The 22,699-nt window shown below is 45.5% G+C and overlaps 1 protein-coding gene across 4 annotated transcripts in view; it reads left to right on the top strand.

Moving 5' to 3' along the window:
* The first annotated feature begins 2,715 nt into the window (after positions 1-2,715).
* The window catches only part of DGCR8 (DGCR8 microprocessor complex subunit), a 34,459-nt gene continuing 14,475 nt past the window's right edge, over positions 2,716-22,699 (top strand). The window contains exons 1-10 of one of the 4 annotated variants that reach the window (XM_039872848.1): positions 2,736-2,860; positions 6,856-7,070; positions 7,487-8,484; positions 8,939-9,098; positions 11,156-11,298; positions 11,463-11,745; positions 13,680-13,877; positions 14,165-14,266; positions 15,037-15,135; positions 16,889-16,971. In XM_039872848.1, coding sequence (XP_039728782.1) covers positions 7,765-8,484; positions 8,939-9,098; positions 11,156-11,298; positions 11,463-11,745; positions 13,680-13,877; positions 14,165-14,266; positions 15,037-15,135; positions 16,889-16,971 — 1,788 coding nt within the window. In that variant the 5' untranslated portion in view covers positions 2,736-2,860; positions 6,856-7,070; positions 7,487-7,764. Of the gene's footprint in view, positions 2,861-3,085; positions 7,071-7,486; positions 8,485-8,938; positions 9,099-11,155; positions 11,299-11,462; positions 11,746-13,679; positions 13,878-14,164; positions 14,267-15,036; positions 15,136-16,888; positions 16,972-22,699 lie in introns of those variants that run through there. The other 3 variants (XM_039872847.1, XM_039872846.1, XM_039872849.1) reach the window with 3 other exon arrangements.

Below are 22,699 nucleotides of genomic sequence, written 5' to 3'. Positions count from 1 at the left end.
CTCCCTGCTCTTTCTCTATAGCAGCACTGTCTGACATGCAATGTATTCTATTTCTTGTGTGTCTGTATGTCAGGAGAGCTCCAGGAAATCAGGACTTTTCCTCTCTTGCCCACTACTGTATTCTGGTGCCTAGGCCAGGTAGACATTTGAACAAAGGATGGCAGACATTTGAACCACTGGCTGGTGCTTCCCAAGCCCTCATTTATTTAGGCCAGTGCCTTGAAGTGAGGCCCCTGTGCTATTAAAAGAGTACAGAGACCCTAGGAAACTGATGCCTTCTAGAAGTGCTTTTGACATACCATCCGGGAAGGCCTGGGCTTGACCTTGGCATGTCTTAGCCAGTCTTCTGTGCTTGTCACCAGATATATCTGATCCCTGAGTCCCCAGTAGGAGTCCTCTTCTGGGTGAATGGAGAATTCATCCCCTTCTCAGATGCCCCTTCCTAGATGAGCTTCTCCCACTCTCTGACTCCAAGACATCTGAGTTGAGGTGTGCAGGCATGGAAGCTGGAGGTGTAGGGCTGAATGATGCAGAGGCAAGTCTGTAAGCAAGTATGACCAGACCGGGAATGTGTCTTGACCTTAGGTTGACCCCGCAACACCCATCTTTTGATAAGTTTGCTTGTGTATACATTTGCTAGTGACCTTGGTTAAGGTGCTAGCAGGTGACATCATCCAGGCCCTACAGCAGAGACCTGGCTCATGGGTGAGCTGGGCTGAGGTGAAAAACAGGAGCCCAGAGGGAAAAGTTTCCTTCCCTAGCTTGGGCTGGAGTACATCCAAATTTGTGACTCTGAGGCTGGAGCCAGGTGGGGACTGTGGGGGAGGTGCTATGGTGAGGGCCCTTGTCCATCACCCAGGCTGTGTGGGAAGTTGGCTATAGAGGGTAGGTCTGAGGTCTCAAGTCTGAGGCAGGTGGAGCCTCCAACTCACCAAGCAATGAAGTGTGGAGAGGTGGCTACAGTTGGATGGACTCTGACTACACTGGGCCAAGGCCAGCAGCTGGCCAAATCCAGGAACGAGACCCTCCTGGGGCTTGATGCCCACTATGAGGTGCCTGGTACTGCCCACTGAGGCAACCAGGCCAAAGAAAGAGGGTAGGAAGGTAAGAAAGGGCTTGGGTAGTTCTCCAGCTTCCTCATCTGGGACACTCCCTCCCCCCATCCCCCCACCTTTTTTTTAACCTTTTCATTTTGACATGATTTCAATTTGCTACACACTTGGAAAGTAGAACAAAGAATTACTGTATCCTTCATGAAGTTCCCCCAAATGTTAACCTTATCCAACAAGTTAAATGATTACAACCAGGAAATTAGCATTGATACACTATTAACTGACCTACAGAACCTATTTGAATTTTACCAATTGTCCCACTAATATCCCATTCCTAAACCAGGTTCCAATCTAGGATCCAGATTCCACATTGCAATTAGTTGTGTCTCCTTTAATTGAAGATGGCTTCTCAGCCTGTCTTTGACTTGCACGACCTTGAAACTTTGGAAGAGTACCAGCCAGTTCTTTGGTAGAATGTCCCTCATTTGTATTTGCCTGATGTTTCTTAGTAATTAAATTCAGGTTTTGCTTTTAGGGCAGAAATACCAAGTGATATATATTGTTCTCAGGAGGCCCACAATATGTCCCTTTCCTGGTGTTTTCCTTCACTTTTGAGGTACAGTTAATATACAATGCAACACATATTCTTCTTTTAAAAAATAATTATTTTAATTGAAGAAATGATTTAAATATACCTCCCCCCGCCCCGTCTACGTCTCCCTTCCCCCATCCCCTCTGGTAACTACTAGTTCATTGTCCATGTCCATGAGTCTCTGCAACACATATTCTTAAAGTGTATAATTTGTTAAATTTGGATGTGTACACATTTACTGGTGACTTTGGTCACTTGGTTAAGGTGGTGTCTCTTACGTTTTTTCCACCACAAAGTTAACCATTTTCCCTTTGCAGTTAGTATCTTGGGGGAGAAACGTTGCAACTTTGTAAAAGACAATCCCCTCCCCCTCGTTTCTCATACTTTTGTCATTTTTAGCATTCATGATTTTTGTCTGCAGCAGTTAATGTGCTGGCTGCCAAATAGGATATTTTCTATCTCCATCATTCCTTCTACATTTACTTACTGGCATTTTAAGGAAGAGAGGTCCTTTCTCCATTCACATATACCCTCCCTTTTTTGAGACTCCTCATACACTATTAGCAAACGAAAAAGTGCCAGACAATTGGGCATACTTGTCCTTTTCTCCCAATAATTAGGTTTAATGCTTATTATTGGAAAATGCCTACGTGTGGACTGTGTCGGTCGCACCGTCTAATCAAGAGACTGGCGCGAGAGGCCCTTGCTCCCGGCGTTCTCCGCGCTCCTGGTTCCCGGCATCCCCCGCGCTCCCCCGTTCCCAGCATCCCCCGCACATCCCGCGCATCTCTGTTCCCGGCATTCCTCGTGCTCGGCATTCCCCGTGCTCCCCGTTCCCGGCGCTCATCGTGGACGTCGCCCTCCGCGCGGCGTGCCCCGCCCGGGAGACGACCGTTAGCGCGACCGCGGCCTTAGTGCCTGGTCCCGCCCGCGCGGCCGCTCTATTGGGCCGCGCAGCGAGGCCGCGAGTACCCTACGCGGCCGATTGGCGGCTTCTGCAGCCCGCTCTGCAGTTCCCCCAATGCGGCGCAGCCGCGCGCAGGGATTGGCCGCACGCCGCCAAGGCCCGCCCTCCGCTCGCCCGCGCGGCAGGCGGGTCCCGCCGACCGGGGAGAGCCTGGGCAGCCTTTCTGGATAGCGGCGGCGGCCGGGCCGTGAGAGTTTCCCTATTGTGGGTTGGGCTGCGGGCAGCTCGGGCAGGCCGCAGGTGCTGGAGGTAAGTGCGGGGCGCAAGGGGCGCCCCGCAGGCCAAGCGGGCGGGCTCTGCGGCCTTCGCGAGGGCGCGCCCTTCCTTTCCCGGGCTGAGGGCCGCGGGCGGCGGGGCGGGGCGGGAAAGCAGGAGGCTGGCCTGGCCATTCGGAGCCCTGCTTTTGTGAAGCATAATGGCCGCGGGCCTGGGAAAGCGCGGGGCTGGGGTCCAGCCTGGGGGGGGGCGGGTCCCGGGCTCAGGTGGCGCCGACGCCTGTAGCTTTCTGCCCGCGTAAACACAGCCCCAGTGTAAAGAAACTCCTCTCCCTGTGGGCCCGAAGCCGTAGCGTCGCTTTCAGGCGGGAAAGGTATGAACAGAGTAGTGCTCGCTTAGGATCCTGCGGGGTGTAAAACAGTTTGGGAAATCTGAGAAGTCGCTCAAGTATTTTTCTCTAGTAAATGCTCGTGGATTGAGTATCGCGTAGATAATCGGAATGTAATTTTGTTGTAAAAATGATCATGTTAGAAATAAGTGGAAGGTGGCAACCTGTTGACAGTGATACCTGTCACGTATCATCCGATGGACTTGGGTTGCTCAGGGTAGGAATTTGATCTGCAGTTTTGCATGCTTGCATGTACCTTGTTACTGCATGCATGGCAGTCCAGTCTAGTGCTGGTGAATGCGAGGCTAACCCCTGGGCCAGAACTCTCTTGTTTTTTGGCGGTGGAATGGACTCTTAGTCACTGGGCAATGGGGCAACCCTTTTGCAGGCCTTGCTCACCAAACGGAATGAAATGGCCAGTCGGTGGTGGTGTCTGTGAGTACAGGATGTGAGGCCCCTTGGAGGATGACAAAAGGAATGGATGAGGTCATACTGCTGCTGGGTTGGTTGGGAAGATGCAGCAGGAGAGGCTTGACCTAAAGGCAGCAGCCATAGCACTGGACTATCACAGCCCGTTCCTCCATGCCAGCCCAGCAGGTGGACTCCAACGAAGGGCACTGTTCAAGCATGTGGGTTTTATCTCTGTGTCAGAGATCTAGGGGAGCCTCTATGAGTCTGCTGCTGGCTTACCATCTACTTGGCAAGCAAGGTTTGCCTCCCTGTGTTCAGTCAGCTGAAACAGTAGTGAGGCCAATGAGCCTTTTATGACCAGGCACTGTGTGGGGGCAGTTCTCAAGGGTTGTATTATAATCTGTGACCTTGGGGATAGGAAATATCTGACTGATTTGCCTGGTTATGGTCTCTCTTGTAGCAGTTGTGGTCTCTTGTAGCAGCCTACTCCTGTTTAGCAGTCTCATCTAGCCTCCTCTCCTGGCTTTGTGCGCTCTCTTTGACATCTCCCATCTCCATCCCTGGCCTCCCATCTGAGCTGCAGCCTCACCTTTCTAGCTGTCTTCCACATTTCCATGTGTTCCTTTGATGCCAAATAGCCATGACCAAATCTAAACCCCAGTCTTTGCGCACCCCAAAATACTCATGTTGCCTTCACTACCTCAGTGTATACAGCTGTCCTTGAGTTTGGAGCCACCTGTATTCCTCTCTTAGTTCTCCATGCAACTCCCAGAACCATTTTCACCATCTTAATATGCTGGCCCCAGCCTTCTGGTGAGCCACTCAATTCTTTGCTCTCCCTGTTTCCCTTCTCCCTAGCTCCCATCTATAGTTTTCTGAATACAGAGTGGCTTTTTAAATTGCAAGTGTAAAATTGAAGCAGTACAGACAGGAACCAGCTTGCCTGGGTGGTAAAGCAGCTCTACCACTTTCTAGGTGTGGGACCTTGTGCAAGTTGCTTAACCTTTCTCTCACAGTGCTGTGCGAGATCTGTTGCGCGAAAATGTATAAAGTGCTTAGAACAGGGTCCAGCAGCCCATCTTTCTCAAGATAAGAGCCAGAATCCAAATCTTGCTTGCCCTTACAGACTCTACCTCCTCTTATTCCCCCTGGGCATGCTGTTCTCACCTGCCATACCACACTCCTACCCTAGGGCCTTTGCTCTTCCCTGTGTCACCTGGAATGTCCCCTTACACCTTCACTACCCACCTGGCTCACTCTTCCTTTCCTTCAGATGAATGCTGGCTATGAGGCCTTTGCTGTTCACCCTTTCTGAAGCTACCTTCCCTTCCCCAACTCTTTACTTCGTTTTCTTTTGAGCACTTTTTAGTTTTTCTTAGTTGTTAATTTGGCCATCTCTCCTGCTAAAATGTGACCTCTGTGGGGCAGAGATTTTGTCTGTCTTGTGTCCTCAGCATCTAGGATGGTGTGTATGCATCACATGGAAGGTGTTCATCAAACACTTGTTGAATGAGTAGAGAAAGCTTGCAGAGGGAAAGCAAGGAATTTGCCCAGGACTGCCCCACTGTTGGTCTCTGTGCATTGAGCTGCTGCCCTTTGGGGCTAGGTAGGTTTTCCAAGGAGTGCACGCTCTCTCTCTCTACAGCTCTCTGACCCCACCCTGTACATCTCTTCAAGACTTGCCTTCATCAGTATTGTCATTTTCATCTTTGCCTTGTGTTTGTACATGGCTGCTTCTTAGTCTTTTACAATGGTAGCAGATGTTCCTTGTCCTGTATTGCCGTTTGTCTTCAAACCATCCATCTCCTCATGTCTTCATTTTAGTTTTCTTCAGTTCCCAGAATCACTAATTGGCTCTCACTGGAGTCTGTGCAGACCTACCAGGTACTGAGGGGTTTGATCCTGGTCTGATCTATAGCAGTGTGCATGCTGACTTACTTGTCCTCTTAAATGATCTTTTTTTGGTTGTCAGGAGACTGGCCTTACTCCACTGGGTGTTCCCAGTGCCTGCCTGGCTGCAGCCTCCTTAGCATTTACTGCAGTTCATATAGTCTGTCATCTGTGTTGCATTTCCTTCATCCTTAGCACCTTTCCTTGACACATTTCTGGGGGAGGTATTGTGTTAAGTTCCTATTGAAATCAGAACAGTAAGGACATCTTAAAATCCAAGAAGTGTAGTGACAGCTCAGTGGTCATTACCCTTCCAACTGTCGCCAGGTGGCAGAGACTTTGTCTCTTGTTCATGAGAGTGCCTTTCCTTGGAGTAGACGAGATGTGTTGAATGAATTGATTAAATCTAAAAAAGTTTCTGGTTTTTATGTTGTGTCGCCTTCAAAATACAACCTCCATGCTCTATTCCTTCGCTGTAAACTTCTTAAATACATAATGTTTGCTGACTCCGGTCCATGCAACCAGTCAGGCCTCCCCGTGTGCATATATGGGCATGCATGTGCGTATCTGCACCTGCATGCATGGCATATTCATCTGTGTATGTGTGCCTACATGTGCTTCTCCTGCTCTAATGCTCAGCCCTCCTGCCAACCTCTGGGTTTTTGGATTGCCCCTCTGAGCTGCCTTCTCAGCCTCATGCCAGCCCTCTTGTTGTGCTTCCTCTGGAGTGAAGCTTCTCAGAGTTGCATGCTCAAACCTTTTTGGTCTGTGTTCCGAACCTCTGCGCAGCCTCCCTTCTGTGGTTTTGGCAGCTATCACCTTGCTAATGGGTTCTGGCCCTTTGTCTCTGGACCAGTCACAGCTCTAGAGCTGTGGCCTCAGCACCTGTCAGATAGGTCTACCTGGAGGCTCCATCTATTCTCTACGGGCTCCTGCCTGAGTGCTGGAACAGGTGTGTCTCTCCAGGGAAAGCCTCATTCGCCTTCAGTTTCCTCTTGTCTGTGCTTTCCACCTCTCCTTGGTCAGCAGAGCAGTCAGTTCTGTCTTCACTGTTCTTGAGAGCTCCCGCCCTCTCACTAGGGCTTCTTTTACACCTTGACCCTCTGGCCTAGAGGACTCTTCCTGTGCCTTGGGCACAAGGACTGTGCCTGGCACAGCAGTTAGTCTCCTTTCTCAATTTGGGACTGAACTGTGGCATTAGAGTCACCTCACCTCAGTGACTCTTCATTGCTCCCAGGATGGAGCCAGGCTCCAGATGGCACTCAGGACTCCCTGTGCCTTGGCTCCAGCTGTCTCCTGCAGCTCCCCTACCAACCCCAGCTGGCTCCCTTCCCCACAGCCACCATCCCCTCTTCTACTGGGAACAGAACCATGCCACCTCTGGCGACTTCAGCACGCTGCATCACTGTCCTGGTCCACGTGCCACCTTGTGGGCCCAGGAGAGCCCTGGGGTTCCAGGGTAGCACAGCGCCCGGCCGTACCTCTGAGGCCCTAGTGCTGCAGAGTTGAGCTGAGGGTCTCGCACTCACCCTCTGACTGACCCAGCCCTGGCAGGTGAGTGGATTGATGTCGCTCTGATGGCCGGAGGGAGGCCACACACCTAATGTGTGTTCTGGAAAGGGCAGGCTTGCACTGCGTGCTTGCTTACCTAATAAACTGAGTTAGGGGAATGCTGTGGTGAAGTTTAGTGTAGGGTTTTATTTATTTATTTTTTTAAAATCCTTTTGAGCTTTAAGATAATATTGTTTTTATGCTTCTGAAGTAGGAACTACAGTGGACAATTAATAAAATATTTAACTTTGGACTTAAATTATAATTTAGGTTCTGAAAAAAGTTTGTTTTAAAGCCTAAAAGATTCTCTTAGGCAGTATCATTTTCTTTACTACACTGTTAATAGCACTTGACTCTTGGTACCGGGGAAGTGGAAGGTTTCTGTCATTTTGTGACAATGTTTTTAAATCTCTTTGCAGGTGGAAGAAGCAAGGTGCCACTTTGGCATGAAGACAGACTCGCTTAGTCGTCAGTCATTTAAGCTGAGTGCATTGTGATTTCCAATAATTGAGGCAGTGGTTCTAAAAGCTGTCTACATTAATGAAAAGAGCAATGTGGCCAGCTTGACTAAGCCGCCAGCGTGTGCAGCGCGGGCAGGACGGCATCCGGGTCTCGACGGACTTGTGCATGTTAGCTGTATAGATTTATATAAGGTTTTTTAAAACTGGTCTTTTAAATAGTCTTAATCACTTTTACTATGGAGACATATGAGAGTCCCTCTCCTCTCCCGCGTGAGCCCGCAGGAGAAGCAGTGATGGAGAAACGTGCTTGCTCCTTCCAAGCGCTGCCCCATGAACAGTCTCCACCACCTCCCCTGCAAACGTCCAGTGATGCAGAGGTAATGGACGTTGGCTCTGGTGGTGATGGACAGGCCGAACCCCCTGCTGAGGACCCATTCAACTTCTACGGAGCTTCTCTTCTCTCCAAAGGATCCTTCTCTAAGGCCCGCCTCCTCATAGACCCGAACTGTAGTGGCCACAGCCCGCGCACCGCCCGGCACGCACCTGCGGTCCGGAAGTTCTCCCCTGACCTTAAGTTGCTTAAGGATGTAAAGATTAGCGTGAGCTTTACCGAGAGCTGCAGGAGTAAGGACAGGAAGGTGCTGTACACAGGAGTGGAGCGCGACACTCGTGTGGAGTGTGGTCTGGCCCTTAGCCCTGTCAGTGGAGACGTGCATGCTTGTCCCTTTGGCGGGAGTGTTGGTAATGGGTTAGGTATAGGGGGTGAGAGTGCTGATAAGAAGGATGAGGAGAATGAGCTGGATCAGGAAAAGAGAGTGGAGTATGCAGTGCTCGATGAGTTAGAAGATTTTACTGACAATTTGGAGCTAGATGAAGAAGGAGCAGGCGGGTTCACGGCTAAAGCAATCGTGCAAAGAGACAGAGTGGATGAAGAGGCCCTGAATTTCTCCTATGAGGTATGTCAGTGATCCCTCATTTGGAGTGCTCTTAGCAAAACCCAAAGAGAGGTGTTTGGGAATTGCAGCATCTTTTGAAAGCTGATGTTACAGAGGAAAAAAAACTACATGAGGTGGAATAATGTTAATGTGGAAAAGGGACAGCTGTAAAGAGTCCAGACTTAGATTTTCTTAGTGGCTGACAGGTGGGCCTTGTATCTTTTACCCAACCTGAGCTGGAAAATGCTGCTGAGAAGCACTCCCTGATTGTGTGTGTGCCTGGGCCAAGCCTATCGGCTTCAGTTGTTGGTTTCATTACATTTGCTTTTCAGATGATAACGCACTATAAAGGCACATCTAGGCACCTTTGAGAGTGCCTCATTTCTGTGTCCATTCTCACTAGTGCCATTAAGGGTGCCCATGGTGCAGGAATGCAGGCGCCGTGGCCATGGTATCTGAACAGCATGTTTTGCAGGACGATTTTGACAACGATGTCGATGCTCTGCTGGAAGAGGGCCTTTGTGCTCCCAAAAAAAGAAGAGTGGAGGAGAAATATGGAGGAGACAGTGACCATCCGTCTGATGGAGAGACAAGTGTGCAGCCAATGATGACCAAGATTAAAACAGTACTCAAAAGTAAGTTGGCAGGTAGAAAAGTAGTGAGTGTTTGCAGGTGGCAGATGTGCAGGTTTGAGAGCCCTTGTATCAAGCAGTGGTCTGGGCATGCTTTTAAGGGCAGGATAGTCATATTCGGTGAAGAAGAAACAGACAAGACACAAGGATGCTTCCAGAAACAGGACCATCCAGGTGCGGATTGTGGTGTGTGCTATGGGAACAGAGAACCTGGTTTCTTGCAGAGGAACTGGGAGGGGACTTCTGATGGGGTGGGGAGTGGACCCTTGAGGGAGGGGACATTGGTGTATGCTAGGAGACAACACTGGCAATCAGCATTTGTGGAGGCTGAGACCAGAGGTGGGTGCTAAGCATGGTGGCAAGTGATGGTCAAGGTCTGGGTTCTTTGCTGCTTGGTTCTTTGCTGTTGGGGGAAGCCAGTAGAAGCAGACAGGTGTTGTTACAAAATTTTTGTCTAGAAGCACAGCTCCTGTATATAGCCTCATCATGGCACATGCACTTCAGGTGGGCAGGGTGAGAGCTGCTGGGGTATAGGTGGAGGTGTTCTGAAAATGTAGGCAGTGGGATTTGCACTTGGATTTGGGGAGAGTGTGGAGAGAAGTGGGAAATGTCCAGAGTTGTGCCTGTGCAGCTCCTTTGTTAAGTGGTGCTGGTCTAAGAGCTGGTATCAATTTCTGTCTGTCCTGGCGGCATCTGTGAGTAGCCAGGTGGAGATGTTGGGCTCAGAAGAGGGGCTGAAGAAATATATCAGGACTTGGGCACACAGGTGGCACTTTAGGCTGAGGACCAGGGTACAAAAGGTGGCGAGGTGTGACTGGAGGAAATCGAGGGGCAGGTATTGTGCAGTTCCTCTGGCTGTGGAGTGGACGCATTAGCAGTGGTGGGCACCACATGTGCCTGCCTGTGTTGGCTCGTGGTTGGAACAGGACAGGTGTTGGGTTCATTGGTTGCAGACAGGGATGAACCTGGGACCTCAGCTTCTAAGAAGGGGTACGGAGGCAGTCTTTACCTTGGTGTCTCCAGCAGGATTGGTTTGTACTTTCTGTGGTTTCAGCAGTCTCTGAGAAAGTAAAGCCACATCTGTTCTGAACAGTACACAGGTTAGATGTATGCCTGGCTACTCGGCCTGCCTGCACAGGCACGGCATTTTCCTCTGCAACCTTTTCCACCAGCTTGGTCCTCATGCTCACAGATTGTGTGTGAGTGGCATGTGAGCTCTTCAGACAACTGGGCCAACTTTGTGACCGCTCATTATTACACATGAGTGGCCTAGATGCACTTGTGTCCCGTGTTGTGCTTGGCTTGGATTTCATTTGCTGCGTCTCCTGATTTAGCCCAAACCTGGTTAAGGCAGCTCCTTGGCCCTGGCTTGTTGAGAGTGCCTGATAGGGTTTATGTACTTCTGATCTGCAGCACTCCCTCCTAGGGGCCATCTGGACACCAGTTGTCCAGTATTGGCCACATGTGGGTATCAGGCCTGGGGCCCTCAATGCCAGGTGGAGACATGGCACTGGAATGCCACTCCTTTTTCATGGGAGTCACTGGTGCTGTTTTTATCACGTATATATTTGTATAGATTTCACTTGCTTTTTTCCCTTTTGTTTCTAAAATTTTTAACTTGATCTCAATACCTACAAGAAAATTAAATCTTTGCCTTGTGCTTTTCCCAGCAACAAGGCCTGTCAGTGGCAGGTGTCAAGTGGATAACAAGTCTTGAGCTTTTTTTTTTAATGACTGCCTATAAAAGAAGAAAGTGGTTGGGTGTAGTATTTTAAAACTTAGAAATTTACTAATTTGAGTAGCATTTTATATGCTTAGTTACAATGAAGACTTGTTACCTGGTCACAGAGAGTAGTGTTCAACAGATATGCAGTTTATTAGTAAAGGTTATTCTGTCTGTCGGAGGACAGGACACTTCCCTTCTCCCCTAGTTTCTTAGATATTCTTTTCACTTGGTCCATTTTACTGTTTTTATATGCCTTATATCATAGTTTTAAAAACATCCCAACAGTTCTACGTGTTTTTCAAGTGATTGTAGGATGTTCTTGTCTTCTGTGCAGGTCGTGGCCGCCCACCTACAGAACCATTGCCTGATGGGTGGATCATGACATTCCATAACTCCGGAGTCCCCGTGTACCTACACAGAGAGTCTCGGGTGGTCACCTGGTCCAGGCCATACTTCTTGGGAACGGGAAGCATACGGGTAGGGGACACATCAGTCATGAATTTAGTCTTGTAAGTTCACAGACTGAACATGTATGTCTGCATACATTGCATCGTAGCCAAGCTGAGGCAGGTGAAAAGCATCGGATATTCAGATCTTCAGGGCCATCCTTGTAATCTGTGTTGCAATTTCACTATCCACAGAAACATGACCCTCCTCTGAGTAGCATCCCCTGTCTGCATTACAAGAAAATGAAGGACAATGAGGAAAGGGAGCAAAACAGTGAACTCGCCCCTGGTGGAGAAGTGTCACCTGTCAAGCCCCTCAGCCGATCTGCAGAGCTGGAGTTCCCTATGGAAGAGCCTGACTCCATGGGGGCCGACTTGGGGCCCCCAGATGAGAAGGACCCACTGGGGGCTGAGGCTGCCCCTGGGGCCCTGGGGCAGGTGAAGGCCAAAGTCGAAGTGTGCAAAGATGAATCAGTTGGTAAGTTTCTGGAGTGAACTCTTTTTCCCCTTTGCTGGCTGAGATTGCAGGGATGCTATTGGATTCTATGCCTTTCCAGGATCCCCTTTCTTCTCCTGAATGCCATCTGTTTTTAGTTGTGTCTGTGAGGCAGGGACTGCTGGGGACCTCTGTCTACTCCCACATGGCTGACAATGCCTGTTTCCCCGTTCTTAGGAGAACCTGCCAGGGTCCTGAGCTCCAGGCCCCTGAGTCCCGTCTCTGCAGATCCCTCAAGGCCAGTGTTGTCATGGAGACTGCTGCTATCAGTAAAGACTGTGTTTTTTTCCTGTGGTCACTTTTATTACATTCTTTCCTGAAGTTTTGCTTTTTCAGTAGGATGTGTTCATGTGGTGTTTTGATTTATCCTGATGTGCTCAGAGTGAGCTTCTTCAATCTATGGACGCAGTGTTGGGAAACTGCCACTATTCTGTGGACATTTCCCTTTTAAATACTGCAATTGGTTTTTGGATGTGTGTTGGTGTTTCTCACTGTCTCTTCTATGTCTTTTAGCTTAGTTTTACCTATTCAAGTCTTAGTTGTCTTTTCAGTGGTGGCAAACTATTTTAGCCCACCTGTTGAACCTTTTTCAAAGTGGACTTTGTGTTTTCAGGGTTTCTGATTGTATTGCTGCCCGGCTTGTCTCATAAATCTTACATGTAAAGAGTCCTAGAAGAGCTGGGGGGATTGGGTGCTGATGCTAAGGAAGGGGAGGTTGGCTTCTAGGGGTGGGGGAGAAGCAGCATGCTGGTTGGAGCCTCAGGCATCTGAGGAATGGGCAGAGTGTCTTACTGGGCTCCCAGCTTCCCTGACGGATGGACCTTGGTCTCCCCTTAACCTATCTGCTGGTGTTGCTTCCCTCCCCCATCCAAGTCGGGTTCCTCTATCTTCTGTTGGGGCTTTTCTCAGGGACCTAACTGGAAGGGAGCTCCCCCTTTAAGACTTAATGGTTTATTTTTTCATACCGTGTGTTATACACACTGTTTCTTTAAAACACGTGCTTTGCGTTTCTTATGTCACTCCCTTGTGGGAAGTGACCATTGGTACTTATTTCTAGACTGACTTTTCTGCATTTATGTGTAAAGAAATATGTAGTTCCGATTAATAATTAAGTAGGTGCAAGTATATTGTGTTGTAGCTTTTTGTTTTAACTGTATATATCTCAGTCTCCCTACATGGAAGCCCTCCATTCACCTTCCTCTGCTACTGCTCTTTGGGCTGGTCATGAGTCATGGCAGTCCCTGCTTCAGGGCTTATGCTTGAGTGGTGGGAGGTAGGCAGGAAACCAGTGAGGCTGATGGGAACCTCCAGGATATCCTGAGGGAGAGGCGGGTAATGGGTGCAACAGTAAAAGCAGGAGGTCCACTCGAACCTCACTGAATGGTAGGGAAGAAGGGTGCACAGTGGAGGTAAGGCATGTGGGTGAGCTGTGGAGCTGAGCCAGGAATTGAGTAGGAACAGGTGTGATGAGTGCCAAGGCCTGAACTTCCTAGGTATGCTGTTGAATTCGGAGATGGCTAAGGTGGCTGGAGGGGAGAGAGCAAGATGGGCAGTTGGGTATACGGCTCCCCTTGACTGCTGTTGGCAATCAGGTACCTGTTTTGATACAGGGAGAAAGGCTCTGAGGCTAATTTTTTTTTTTTTTAATTCTTCTTCTTGGGTCCAGATAAACAAATGACATCCAAGAAGTTTATTCAGAAGGGACCTACCAGAATAACATGAGCTGGCTGAGTGAAAGGAGTGGTTGAGTGTCATTTGCTTTCCTTGCCCTTCAGAAGGAACGGGGCGAAGGGGCAAAGGGTATCGCCTGGCAGGGTCTGTCTGATAGGCAGCTCATTGCTGTCCAATTCATCGGGCAGAGAAATATGGCTTACATTAAAAATTAGTAATTTGGTTCTCTGCTATATCTTATATAGATCTGGAGGAATTTCGGAACTACCTGGAGAAGCGTTTTGACTTTGAGCAAGTTACTGTGAAGAAATTTAGGACTTGGGCTGAGCGGCGGCAGTTCAACCGAGAAATGAAACGGAAACAGGCTGAATCCGAGCGGCCCATCCTGCCAGCCAATCAGAAGCTCATCACTCTATCTGTGCAAGATGCACCCACAAAGAAAGGTGAGTTGGGGCTTATAAATTGTAACGTTGACAGACTGCTTATATTATTGTCATTTTTTATGTTATTTTTTTATACTGCTATTTTTTATTTGATGTTCTTTAAATGTATACTTTGTGTGTGAGTTGCATTTGATTCAAAGCTCGAGTTTACCCTACAAATGCAGAGGTCCACCACATTCAAGGTGATGAGCCCCTAATTCAATGACTTGGTAACTTGGATGGTGCCAGGTCCATAGTGCTAGCTTGTGGTCCTCACACCGTTGCTGAGATGGTCCTTCTTGTCACAGAGTTTGTCATTAACCCCAATGGGAAATCTGAGGTCTGCATCCTGCACGAGTACATGCAGCGCGTCCTCAAGGTCCGCCCTGTTTATAATTTCTTTGAATGTGGTAAGTTTGATCTTCCCCATCTCGGTCCTAAAGTCATATACTTCATTTTGGTCATAGCTGGGGAGGCAGGAGCTGGAGGTTAGCTCCACTCTGCTGGGATAGAAATGAAAGGGGAGGGCAGGGAGGGCAATGAACAGATAGGCAGTTCATTTTCAAGGAAATGTATCCTGTCTAAGGATTAGTGTCTCTGCTTCCCGCTTCCTTTGTCCACATTCCCCTTTCCCCCACCTTCCTTTTGTCCCTTGCTCTGAGGAAGGCCTCCCTGCTGTCTCTAGGTTCCCTGAGGTGGATGAAGGGGCTTTAGGCCTGCACTTCCCACAAGCTGTCTTATTTCTACCTTCATCACACCTTTGTGAAAACCAGTTTGTCTTCTCCTTAGAAGCCAGTACCTAGGAGTTACTCATTGTTTTTCATGTCATTTCTTTGGCTCACTACATCTGTGCATCCCTGCTCCTTACAGTCCTCTGTCTCACATTGGACTCAGTCCCTGGTGGCTCTGCCACTGGCCTCTTGTTTCTTTTCCAGCCCACTATCCCATAGTCCCATTTCCCACAATTTTTCTGGTGTGCTTTCTGCCTGTTGACCATTCCTTGGACCAATCTCAATGCCTCAGGGAGCCCCCAGGTATCTGCTTTCTAGCTGCAGCCCTAACCCCACCTTGTCTGTTGGTGTGAGCGGATTGTGTGTGTGTGTGTGTCTGTGTGCGCGCGTGCGCATGCACACTTAATGTCTTGGCAAGTGTGTTTTAAAACAGTAATTTTAATTTTAAGAGAACCCAAGTGAGCCTTTTGGCGCCTCGGTGACCATTGATGGTGTGACCTATGGATCTGGAACTGCAAGCAGCAAAAAACTTGCGAAGAATAAAGCTGGTAATGTGCCTGCTTGAGTGTCAGAGCCTCATGCTGCTTGTTGTGTCTACCCCTCTCCTTGGCTAGGGAAGGCTGAGCAGCAGCCCAAGTGGGAGGGTTGTGGGTGGGCAAATCCATTTTGTTTACATAGTCATCTACTTTGATTTTTAAAAATTATGCGATCATTGGAAGAAATTCAGAAACAGAAAGTAAAACGTGAGAAATAAAAGTAGAAGGTCCCTTCTGTTCTCAGTGGCAACTGGGCTGGAGTCTCCCACCCTTATCCCTACTGTTCACAGAGCTGACTGGTCCCATGTTTTAGAGTGGGTTTGTATTTGAGCAAAATGTGGGCATGCTAGGAGATGAAAAACAGGTGGATCCAGCATGCTGTCAGCATTTGCTTCAAGTGGTTCTCTTTGAGTGGTTTTGACATTTGCGAGGATGATTTTCTCAGTCCCTCAAACGCTAAGTTTGGGACTGCCAGTCATTGAACACAGCATAGCAAATCGTAGGAAAGCTTATGTTTTCTGGTTAAAACCCATTGCTCTTTTTGACCGTGTGTGTGCTGTTTGATTTTGTGCCCAGTGCTAGTAGTCATTGCATTGTTTTCCAGCAGCCATTTGTCCCAGGGTCAGAGCTATTTGGCCTCTTCTTGGAGTAGACCACATTGCTGGGGGTGGTGGAGGGTGGGAGTGGGGTGAGAGACGGTGTTGCATGCACACCAGGCCCTTGCCACCTGTAGGTCAACTCCGAGGTTTCTCATTCCCATATTGTCTTTCAGAGCAGCTCAGCCCTTTATAGAGTGCGAAGCGTATCAGTTTTATCTTGTCTCGCCAGTCTCACTAGGTCTCAGGTCAGTGGAAGTGTTTTTGCTCACAGGACTCAATTTCCCTCGGTGTTGCTTTCTTTTGATGATTTATGCTGAGGACAGTTGACATAATACATTATTATCTGTCCTTCTGTGAGGGTTATGCTGGGCTCACACACTCTGCTATGTTCTTTAGGAAGGCCTTCTGTCCAATTTTGAGAAATTCTGCCAAAGGTTTTTTCAGCTCACCAGACTGGGTGTTACTGAGGTCATGGAGCATACATAACACGTAGAGTGGGGCCCAGTGTGGGGTTGGAGACATCCTGCTGTCAGGGCCCTGCTGTACTTTTCCGCATGTGCAGGGATTCACTTCCGCCTACACCCCATCTGCTCTCTAGACACCTGCTCTTGGATGTCTTGCTAGCACTATAACCCTACCGGGTCAGACTGTTGCACACACCCCTCCCTCTTCCCTTAGTGCCCCACTTCCCTAACTCAGTGGCACTCAGCAGCCTTGCTTACTCGGATACCTGTGCTCAGCATGGAGCCATCCCTGTGCTCTGTCCTGCAGACACTTCCTCCAGAGGACCCATCTTGTATGGCTGTTTCTCTCTGCCACACTCCAGCAGCCTGTTCAGCTTGCAGTCCCCCAACTTAGCCCAGATTCTGCTGAGCCATTTGCCCACCTGTCATTGTGATTCCTCTGTCACACAGATCTCCTCCCTTACCTGCTACAAGTGCCTCAGGGCAAAAGTTCCCCATGCACTGCCTCCTTTCCTCAGGATGTGCTCTTTTCCATCTTCTGCTGTCCCTGCCTCTATAAAGTGCTGCTCCTCCCTAGTTCCCTTGCTCCCCTCTGAGCTATTGGGACCCTGGCCCTTCCTGCACAGCGTACAGCTCACTGACTGTATAGTTGGGAAGCAGGCTGGGCTCAAGCCCTCATCCTTAGGGTTTTTCTTTTCATAGCCCGAGCTACGCTGGAAATCCTCATCCCTGACTTTGTTAAACAGACCTCTGAGGAGAAACCCAAAGACAGTGAAGAGCTTGAGGTGAGTGTCATGATTCTGCCCTATTTGGAGCTGCCGATCTGATTCTATGGTTATTTCTTCTCAGACTCTGAAAAATGCATTTTTTATAACAGCTTTATTGATATATAACATATACTCTAAATTTTATTCTGTTAAACTGTATAGTTCAGTGGATTTTCATACATTCAGAGTTGTATAGCCATCACATCAATCTAATCTTAGAATATTTATATCACTGCAAAAAGAAACCATGTACCAGTTAGCAAAAGCTCCCTTTTCTTCCCATTCTCTAGCCCCTCAACCCTTGGCAACCACTTATCTACTTTCTGTCGCTATGGTTTTACCAATTCTGGATATTTCATAGCAATGGAATCACATGACATGTGACCCTTTGTGACTAGCTTCTTTCACTTAGCATGCTGTGTTAGCCGTAGATCTTAAGAGATTGTGGACATTTCATTCTGTTCCTGGTTTGTTGAGAGTTTTTGGCAGGAATGCATGTTGGATTTTTCTCAGATGGTTTTTCAGCTTCAATTTGGATGATCATGTGGTTTTTGTCTTTTACTTTATTAACGTGGTGATATATTACATTGATTTTTGAATATTAAACCAGCCTTGCATTCCTGGAATAACCCCACTTGGTCATCTTATATAATAATTTCTATGTGTTGCTGGATTTGATTTGCTAGCATTTTTTTAAGGATTTTTGTAGCTATATTTATTTATAACAGATACTAGTTTATAGTTTTCTTGTTTTTGCCTGGTCGTGGTATTGGGATAACATTGGCTTCAAAGAATGAGTTGGAAAGTGTTCCTTCCTCTTCCTTGTGTGGAATAGTTTGTGAAGGGTTGGTATTAATTTTTTAAACATTTGATAGAATTCACCAGTGAAACCATCTGGGCCTAAGCTTTTTTTTGAAGTTATTTAATTACTAACTTAATCTTTTTCCTTGTTATATATTTATTCAGATTTTCTGTTTCTTCAGCCAGTTTCAAAACTTTGGTTTTCCTGGGAATTTTTCCATTTGATCTAGGTTATCTTAATTCATTGGCATACATTTGTTCACAGTATTCCTTTATGATCCTTTTTATTTCAGTAAGATTGTCATGTCCCAGTTTGAGTCTCTTCTCTTGGTCAGTCTAAAGTTTTGTCAATGTTGATCCTTTCAGAGATCCAACTTTTGGTTTGTTTTGTTGACTTTATTGTTTTTTTTTATGGTCTATTACATTTATTTTGCTTCAGCATTTATTTCCTTTTTTCTGCCAGCCTTGAGTTTAGTTTGTTCTTTTATGGTGCATTAAGGTTAGGGTATTGATTTGAAATTTTTCTTTTTAAACATGGAGTTTACAGCTAGCTATAAATTTTCTTCTATGTACCACTTTAACTGCATCCCATAAGCTTTAATGTGTTGTGTTTCTGTTTTCATTCTTCTCAAAGTATTTTTCTAATTTCTCTTGTGATTTCTTCTCTGAACCATTGGTTATTTTAGGAGAGTTTACTTCTCATGCATTTGTGAATTTTCTGAATTTCCTCTAGTTATCAATTTTTAACTTAATTCCATTGTGGTTCAAAAGCATAGTTTGTATGATTTCAATCAATCCTTTTAAATTTATTGAGGCTTGTTTTATGACCTAATATATGATCTGTCCTGGAGAATGTTCCATGTGTACTTTAGAAGAATGTATATTCTGCTGTTATGGAGTGAACCCGATGTCTTTTAGGTCTAGTTGGCTGTGTGGTGTTTGTTGTTCGCTTTCCCTGTTGGTCTTCTCCCTAGTTCTTTTATCTATTATTGAAAGTGAGGTGTTGAAGTCTCTAACTATTATTGTTGAATTGTTTATTTTTTCTTTCAATTCTGTCAGTTTTTTTTTTTAAATTTGTTAATTTTAATTAGTTTCAAATGTACAGTACATTGGTTAGACATCTGTATAGTTCGTAAAATGATCTCTCAATTGCTCTCTCCCTCCCCTGACCAACATATTAATGCTAACTGCATTCCCTATGCTGTGCTCCCCATCCCCATGACAATCCATCAGCTGCTAATTTGTACTTCTTTAACCCTTCACCCCATTCTCTCAGCCCCCCCAAGTCCCTCTTCCCTCTGTCCATCACCAAATTGTCCACTATATTTGTGAGTCTGTTTTAGATTAGTTCTTTTTGTTCCTTAGATTCCACATATAAGTGAAATCATATAGTGTTTATCTTTGTCTGACTTAAGTACCTTCTAGATCCATCAAAGCAATATATTTTTCCACCCCCTTTCTTTTAGTCTGAGTGCATCTTAATCAAAATTGAATCTTTTGTAGGCAGCATATGTAGGGGCCTTGTTTTCTTATCCTTTCAACCACTCTATCTTTTGGTTGGAGCACTTAATTCTTTTCCATTTAAGGTACTTATTGATAGGAATGTAGTTGTTACCATTCTTTATTCTTGTTTTTGATAACAAGTTTTTTTTTTTCTTAAAGTAGTTCCTCCAACATTTCTTGTAATACTGGCTTGGTGGTGATAAATTCCTTTAGCTTATTTTTGTGTAGGAAGCTCTTTATCCGTCCTTCAACTCCAAATGATAGCTTTGGTGGATAAATTATTCTTGGTTGTAGGTCCTGGGTTTTCATCCTTTTGAATGAATATTGTTTTGCCAAGCTCTTCTGTCCTGCATAGTTTCTTTTGAGAAATCAGTTGCCATTCTTATGGGTGTTCCCTTAAAAGTAGCTGTTTTTCTCTTGCTACTTTTAAGATTCTTTCTTTGTATTTAACCTTTGGCATTTTAATTATGTGTCTTGGTGTGGGCCTCTTTGGATCCCTGATTTTTGAAATTCTCTGAGCTTCCTGGGGTTTTACGTCCATTTCCTTCACCAGATGAGGGAAGTTTTCCATCATTATTTCTTCAAACAGCTGTTCAACAGCTTGATTTTCTTCAGTTACACTGATCAGACAGATATCGGTACCCTTAATAGTGTCCCATATGCTCCTTAAATTATTTTTATAGTCTTGGCATCCTATCTGTTGCCATTCTGATTGCATGTCCTTGGCTTTCTCATCAGTTTTTGATTCATGTATTTTGGAACGGTTTTTAGGTAGGTACATATGTTTGTGATATTTGATGTAATAAAAAAATGTATATTTGGTCTTTGTCCTTGGTTTCCCAGGGCAGAGCTTCTAATGTAATACAATAAGTTATTATTTGGTTTTTGTCCCCAGTTCTTGAATTCTGCCTCCAGGTTGATAAAGGTGAATAGAATGTCTTGTTATTCTTAACACTCTGCTTTTCACCATACAGTGTTTATGTTAATGAAGTGACTTTTGGAAAGCCCCTAAGGATGGGAGGGGGCGGGTTGCCAGGGGAAGCTACCATCTAATTAGAGGGTTGGAACTTTTGGCCCCACCCTCATTCTACCCCACCTTCATTGTCCAGGGATGGGAGAGAGGGGCTGGAGGTTGCATTAATTACTAATGGTTGATGTTGTAATCAATTGTACCTGTGTAGCGCAGCCTCCATAAAAAACCCAAACTGGAGCTGTTCAGGAGCTTCTGGGTTGGTGAACACGTAGAGACTGGGGGAGAGCGGTGCACTTGGAAAGGGCATGGAAGCTTCGTGCCCTTTCCCTTATACTTTGCCCTATGTATTAATCCCACCTGGCTGTTCCTGAGATATATCCTTTTATAATAAACTAGAAATCTAGTAAGTAAGCTGTTGTACTGTTTTTTGAGTTCTGTGAACTGTTGTAGCAAGTTATAAAACCTGAAGAGTTTGTGGGAACCTCCAATATATAGCTACTTGGTTAGAAGCACAGATGTCAATGTAATTAGCATCTAAAGTGGCAGTGGTAGTCTTGCGGTATTGAGCCCTTAACCTGTGGAGTCTGCTCTACCTCTGGGCAGTTAGTGTCAGATTGCTTGGTGAGGAAAACCCACACATTTTGTTTCAGAAATGTTGAGAATAGAGGTAATTTTTATTTAATGTTTGTAATAGTTATGTCATCTCAACGGATGGACCCTTTTGTCATTATAAAGTATCCTTTATTACTACTAATAGTTTCTGTCTGAGAGTCAATTTTGTTTGATATAGCTGCTCTTACTATCTTTTAATTACTTTTTGCATGACATGTCTTTATTCTTTTAGTTTTAATCTATTTGTGTCTTTCAATCTAAAACTATGTTTCATATATAGCATAGGTTGGATTTTGTTTTTATTATGTCAATCTGCCTTTTGATCAGAGGGCTTATTCAATTTAAATTAAATTTAACTACTGAAAAGGTAGAATTTATGTATGCCATTATGCTATTAGTTTTCTGTTCTATGACTTTTTTGTTTCTCAGTTTCTCTTACTGCTTTCTTTGTGTTAAATAGATACTTTCTAATGTACTGTTTTATTCATATGTTTAACTATTTTTTTTCTCAGTGGTTGTCCTAGGGAGTTCCAGTAATACCTAAACTGAAAACAGTTTAGTTTGGATTAATACCAACTAATTTCAGGTGTATACAAAAAATTTGCTTCTATATAGTTGTGTTTATTCCCACTTTGTAGCTGTTATTATTACAGATTACATCTTTATGTGTTGTGTGTCCATGTTGTGTAGCATAGATTTATAATTATTACTCTATGTATTGTCTTTTAACTGTTATTGATAAGTTGCTTGTCTTACTGTTTTTTTTGTTTTTTTAATTTTTTAAATTATTTTTTTATTTTTTTAGGCAAGGCAACCTTTTGTTGACCTCACAAATCGCAAGGACCTTGTCAGCTTACAATCCTTTATTTTTTACGCCTATAGCACCTGGTCTTCCTAGGTAGTCTCCCATCCAAGTACTAACCAGGCCTGACCTTGCTTAGCTTCTGAGATCAGTGTCTTACTGCTTTTGAGATTGTTTTTGGCATTAGCAATGTCTTGGTGTGGATTTTTTTGAGTTTACTCTTCTTGGAGTTTGTTGACCTTCTTGAATATGTAGACTAATGTTTTTTTGTTTTATTTTTTTGGCGGAGGGTAAGTTTCAGCTATTATTTCCTCAGACATTCTGTTCGCCCTTCTATTTCTCTTTTTCTGGGATTCCCATTATATGTAAATTAGTACGTTTAATGGTATCCCACAGGTTTATGAGGTTCTGTTTTTTCCTCCCTTTTTTTTTTTCTTCTTTTTTTAATGTTCCTCAGACTGGATATTTTCGGTTGGTCTAGTTTCAAGTTTGCTGACTATCTTTTGACTGCTTGAATCTGCTATTGAACCCCTCTTGTGAAATTTTCATAATTTCTTTGTCTATTGATATTCTGTATTTGGTGAGATACTGTTTTTGTACTTCCCTTTAAGTTTTTAGATGTAGGTTCTTTTTAGTTCTTTGAGCATATTGTAGCTGATTTAAAGTCTTTGTCTAGTAAGTCTATCTTCCTCAGGGGTGGTTCGAGTGATTGCCCCCACCTGCCACACTGTATGTGGCCTGTACGTTTCTATTTCTTTTCATGTCTTGTATGTTTTGTTGTTGAAACCTGGACATTTTAAATAATATAATGTGGCAACTGTGGTTATTAGATTCCCTCCCCTTCCTAGGATTTGTTGTTTTTGGTTTTGTTGTTGCTGTCTGTTTCATGTCTTAGTTTGCAAGGACTGGCATAACAAAGTATCACGGTCTGGGTGGCTTAAACAACAGAAATTTATGCCTCACAGTTCTGGAGGCTAGACATCTAAAATCAAGATGTTAGCAGAGTTGGTTCCTTCCGGAGGCTGTGAAGGAAGGAACTTTTCCAGACCTTTCTC

This window comes from Pteropus medius, unplaced genomic scaffold (genome assembly GCF_902729225.1).
Source record: "Pteropus medius unplaced genomic scaffold, Ma_sr-lr_union100, whole genome shotgun sequence".
Lineage (NCBI taxonomy): Eukaryota > Metazoa > Chordata > Mammalia > Chiroptera > Pteropodidae > Pteropus > Pteropus medius.
Note: the sequence above shows the minus strand (reverse complement) of the source record. Positions and strands in the feature narration are given on the sequence as shown.